We start from the raw sequence: 5,604 nt of genomic DNA on the forward strand, positions 1-5,604 counted from the left end.
AGTTTATAAACACCCATTACTAGTTTTCTACGTGGTACTGTTTTTTGGCATTGTATGTGAATCAGAAGTGTAATTTAATAAGCTATCCGTGTCCCAACCTTAAGGAACATAAAAATGTGTGTCTAATAGATCATGGACTTACAGTTTTTGTGGGTTTTTAATCTTCAATGAGCATATGAGCAAAATATATTACATTGTCACACTTACAAGCAACTCTTACTTGGTGTTACAATATCATGGTTTCATCACAATTACATGTATGTTAGTGTTGAAAATTCTGTTTTCTTAAACTCTTATACAAATCTAAAGAGTACTCTTGCACAAATTCATGGATGATTCTCATTCACATGGAGAAAACCAATGAAAGCCGAGGTATATAAATTGATGCAAAGTTTTTCCTTTTCTTTTCATTAAGTATGTGAGAACATACTTGGAAATGTCCAATGACATAGCAAAAATTTAGCCAAAATTACATATTGTCTAGGGGTTTCTTTTTTATTACATTACATATGATCCATCACATCTTGCGTGCAAAGCACACCGTCAAACCACCGGGAAAGTGGTGGGTCTTCCGGATGTTGGCAGCTTTCTCGTTCACTTTACGAAGTTGTTCGGCTTGTTGGGCCTCGGCAGACGCTCGCATCTCCTCCGCCTTGCGGCGCGCGCTCGCCACCTTGCTCATCACCTTGTCTGTGGCTTGAGATCTCAATTTCTCCAATTTCACCTATACATCATTAGAATCACGTACACATTTAAAATAGCTATAGCATGTATGCATGCCACATTATATAAGTAGTCGCGATATAATGTATGTAGCCTTTCCATTACATTGCACTTGCTTGCTAGCGCACCTTAAAAGCATGAATATGGGTTCTCGGCTTCGTCTTTTTATTATCTACACTTTTCCCACATTTTCCTAATGTGAGAAAAGAGCCCACATCCCCCCATGTTTGCTTAGAGCAAAGTGTTCATAATTTTACGAGCCTTAAAAAGCAATCTTAAAAACCTATTTAACATTATGAGATTCCCGAACATGACTATATGGTAACTCATAAGCTCATAAAAACATATCATGCTGGAAAAAGGGTCCAATTCACTATCATTGTTAATGCTTACAATATTACACCAAAGTTTTTACCTCCAGTTTCTTCAACTCGGCATCGGCTTTGGCCCTTTGCAAAGCTACCCAAGCATCGATCCTTGCTTCCTCACGTTTGTATCTAAAGAATAGGGGGTGGGTTAAAAAATGGAAAATAAAGAAATCACACAAAGTTTGTACCAAGGACATGAGACAAGTTTGGAAGACACTTCCTAAGTAATCCTTGTCACACACACACACACACATACACACCCCATGAAAGATTGATCCATAGAATTGCAATTGTAGATGAGAAATTACTCCACTTGTTGCCCGGGGACTAAGTAGTATTTAATAAGGGTGATTTTGCTTAAAATTAAAGCACACTCACTTGGAGTTCAATTTCGCTCTTTCGGCTTTTTCCCACGCAGTTGCCCGAGCCTCGAAGCTACCGAAGCGCTCGAAGATGGAGCTCGCCGAGTTGCTACTCGTGTAATGGCTACTCGTGACCTCGCTACTTGCATAGCTAGAGGCACAATCATAATGGACATCACACTCCTCCGCATTGTCGAGCTTCTTGGCGATCATGTTGTCCTTGCCGCATAAAAACACTTGCTTCGAGGCCGAGAGCATTGAGCTCGGGCTTGCCGAGCCGCTCGATACGAGGGTCGCATCGGGGGAGGGCCCCGGACCACCCACCAAATGCCGAGAATCCGTGTGATACGTGCAATGGGTTAACCTATCGAGGCTACTACGGTGCCGGGTATCGTCCAACAACAAAGATCGTCCATCGGTGGGCGGGTTGGGGACGTGGTCCTTGCGCATACGATATTGATGATGGTGGAGATGATGATCGCGAGATCCGTCATTCACGATGAGACCGAGCTTCGCCAGATGGTGGGCCTCGAGCTCGAGGTGGTGATTGGGAGGATTAGGGTTAGGTATGGTGTAGGGGATGCCATGGAAGGAGATGGATCTACGGGCGGGCGTGTTGTGGTGGAGACGGGAGGGGGAGGGGGGGTTCGACTTGGCGGGGGTATACGGCGGCTGAGGCTCCTCCACAAGCTCAAAGTGGTCGAGGGAGCGGCGGTGATGAGAATGTGATGGTGGTGGTGGTGGTGGGTATGGCCCGCATACGGGTACGGGTACGGGTACGGGTATGCGTAGTGGTTCGGATAAGGGTAGCGGTACGGGGGCATGAGGCGGGGGCGGGGGGGAGGTTGCCCGGGAGCTCGGGAACGGGGTGGTGCTCGTGCCCATGTCCCTCCACGACACCGATGCCGATACCTCCGTGCCCGCGTCCTTCATGCTGGAATTAGGGTTCCACCTGCTGCTGCTGCTGCTACTGCTGCTGCTGCTACCCTCCATTGATTCTAGGGTTTTATTAGTGCCTCCTTCCTTCAACCCTACTAGCCTTAACTCCATTTGCCTCACTATGTCTTCACATGTTATAATGTTGTTATGAGAAGCAGCAGCAGAAGAAGAAGAAGAAGAAGAAGAAGAAGGAACTTTAGGAACTACTACTACATTAGTAGTAGTAATCTTCTCACTAGTATGCCTGCTCCTGCTCCTCCTCCAATTATATCCTACCACATTCTCATCACTTCCATTATAATTGGGACCTGTTAATCCAATCCAGCCACACAAAAAACACCACCATGTTATATAGAAAATCACCTCCCAATTCTATTTCTCTTTTTTTCTTTTTATTTACAGATTCAATCAATTCTATTTTAACTTTCTTCACCTGCATACAAATTACACACACACACATATATATACACCCACATTAATTAAACCTACACAAAATCCATTACATATACAGTTTGCATATACTCTTGAGGCTTATTAAAGTCAAATGTAGGATTATGTAATGTCCAGAATTTTATGATCCATAAGACTTACCTTGTGCCACATGATTGTTATTCATATTCTGGTCCTTGATCAATTGTGACTCGCTTCCAGTAGCTTCGTCACCATCATCATCATCATCATCATCATCATCATCATCGATGTTTAATGGCTTAATGTTAATCATCTCTTGGGATACTAATCCAGATTCTCCATTTTTAGTGCTATCTGCAGGATTAATACCATTCTTGGACATATTATAATCACTGGATTTGGAAGATGCTGTTGCTGATGCTGATGCTGATGACGATGATGATGTTGATCCGCATTTCCTTTTCATCTTCCCTAGGATTTGATTATGTTTAAATCTCTCTTTGTAATCGATCCAAGAAATTCGACCATTAGCATTAGTATTAGCATTAACATTAATACGATTGTGATTAGCGACCTCCCCATCACTAACAACCACATTAGTGTTGTGTTTGTTGCTGTGGCTGTGATTACCATTCTTCTTTATGTCAATTAATCTACAGTAATTTTTATGCTCATTACTACTAGATAGTGCAGAGCTATCATGGTTGTTGCTTGCCTCAATTGTTACATTATTCTCGGCATCCGAATGGGAGCCATCAAATATTCTTCTGCACACATGATTATCAACATGATCATAACTATTTCGCTTATAATTAGTAAGGACGGACTCTTTCATCCCACTCCTCTGATGAATTAATGGCAACGGTCCATGATCATCTAGCCTTTCATCATTCTTCTTATTTGAGGGGACCTGGTTAGTCATAATTGGATTTCCGAATCGGGTCCCATCATCGGATGAAGTGGAGGAAGATTTCATTGCATGATTCTCATCATTAATCATCCTACACCCATGATTCCTTTCTAACCTAGGATCTTCTGCAGCATATTTACCTGATGAATCTAACCCTAATTCATGGGTACCGGATTGTGCACCATGATAAACCGTAGGTTTCTGAAGCAGTTGAGTGATTAGCACTGATTTGGGATGGATCGCTCCAAGACCCTCATTAATCATGGGCTGTGTGATCATGTCAATACTACTATTATGGTGAATCTGATCATTATTGTTGGAAAGCCACTTCTCTGCATCATCCCACTTGGAAGGAATCATATGGATTCTTCTCCCAGCATTCTTAATGATGAGGGCATCCGAGTCATTCTTCACGAATCCGGGGCTTGATTTCCTGATGATGCTTGGTTGAGTGTTGTGGCTTGGATTAATCTCAGAGTGATTAACGCTGCTGACACTAATCTCAGGGAGATTAGCAGTATTCACAGCCTTCTTGCATCGGAGCTTAGGATTAATGGGTACAGGCAGCTTACTAGTATTGTAAGAGCCGCTCATCAGTGTTAATGGCTCTCTACTGATGAACTGCCCATGATTTACTACTCTCTCATCTTTACCGCCATCGCCATCGCCATCGCCATCACCATGATTCTGATTCTGATTCTGATTCTGATTCTGATTCTTATGCTTATTCTTACCATCATTGATGGTGTTGCTCTCATTCTCCTTGATCATTCTGTTGAATGCATTGGCCATTCCTATGTTGTTCTCTTTAGACCGTTCCATGCTGTCTTCCTGCAAACATCATCATAATCACCATAATAACAACAGATTAGTCCATAATGTATAAAAAAATCTTCCGCCGCAGAAGAATGGTATGCTATGCATGAATGCATGTAGGTATGTATGTATTGCTATGTATGTATGTATCATGTATGTATGTATGTATGTATGTTATTGCTATGTATGTATGCATGTATGAGAGAATTTGGAGAGAATATCAGTATGTAGTTGAAGGAGGAGTAGAAGTACATTTGGAGAGACATGAGGGCTTGATGATTCATCTCCCCAAGAGAGTGGCGAAGGGTCGCTATAATTAGCCTGCATGGTATGTATGTATGTATGTATGTATGTATGTATGTATGTATGGTCTTTAAGAGAAATTAAGGTTGCAAATGGAGTTAATCCTCACCCTAATTAAGGAAGGGCTTCTTGTTAATGCTAGAGATTGGGAGAAAAAGTGGGGGTGGGGGTTTAAGCAGGGGAGAGGAAGGATTGATGCTTGTTGAAGTTAATTAAAGAAGAAGAAGAAGATGATGAAATGAGAGAGAGAGAGAGAGAGAGAGAGAGAGAGAGAGAGAGAGAAGGCTATGGAGAGACTGAGTTGAATTTGAAGTATGTATGTATAATAGGATATACATATAGTAGCTATAGGGTCTAGCTATTTATATATAGATAGATAGATGGATAGATAGATAGGAGAGATAGATGGATAGATAGATAGATAGGAGAGATAGGGAGTGCATGTTTTATGTACATATATAGTATAGAGAGTAGGGTGACCTTAGCATGACTCAGTAGCTAGCTAGCTAGCCATATGTATATATCTACATATATAATTTAGATGAAAGATAGCTATACCTACTATAGCTTTTTTATATACATAATACATATGTACATATAGTATTATGGATAGAGTGACTCTATCTTTAGCTCTACTATATGACGTGACAAATTAGACAATCCTAAGGTCAATACATATATGTACATATAGATATATCTATACACATATATATCCATATATGTATGTATGTATGTATGGATGGATGGATGTATGGATGATGGATGGATGGGT

General features: G+C 41.4%; 1 protein-coding gene across 1 annotated transcript; it reads right to left on the reverse strand.

Moving 5' to 3' along the window:
• Positions 1 to 314: 314 nt before the first annotated feature.
• On the reverse strand, positions 315 to 4,958 carry LOC147859140 (uncharacterized). Its single transcript, XM_087325263.1, has 5 exons — positions 4,782 to 4,958; positions 2,984 to 4,544; positions 1,470 to 2,700; positions 1,139 to 1,220; positions 315 to 724 (listed from the first exon to the last, which is right to left on the reverse strand). The coding sequence occupies exons 1-5, from the start codon at positions 4,854 to 4,856 to the stop codon at positions 518 to 520; spliced, it is 3,156 nt and encodes a 1,051-aa protein (XP_087181389.1). The 5' UTR covers positions 4,857 to 4,958; the 3' UTR covers positions 315 to 517.
• Between the last annotated feature and the right edge of the window lie 646 nt (positions 4,959 to 5,604).

The sequence above is a fragment of the Azolla caroliniana genome, unplaced genomic scaffold (genome assembly GCF_043228905.1).
Source record: "Azolla caroliniana isolate FFs.n. ecotype wild unplaced genomic scaffold, voAzoCaro1.0.p SCAF_10, whole genome shotgun sequence".
In the NCBI taxonomy this organism is placed as follows: Eukaryota; Viridiplantae; Streptophyta; class Polypodiopsida; order Salviniales; family Salviniaceae; genus Azolla; species Azolla caroliniana.

Bases quoted from the DNA above. Each gene is read 5' to 3' on its own strand.
- LOC147859140 (XM_087325263.1), bottom strand. From the start codon at position 4,856: ATGCAGGCTAATTATAGCGACCCTTCGCCACTCTCTTGGGGAGATGAA. The intron at 2,701-2,983 runs GTAAGTCTTATG...TTGGATTAACAG, and splicing joins TAACAATCATGTGGCACAAG to GTCCCAATTATAATGGAAGT. The intron at 1,221-1,469 runs GTGAGTGTGCTT...CCTATTCTTTAG, and splicing joins AGAGCGAAATTGAACTCCAA to ATACAAACGTGAGGAAGCAA.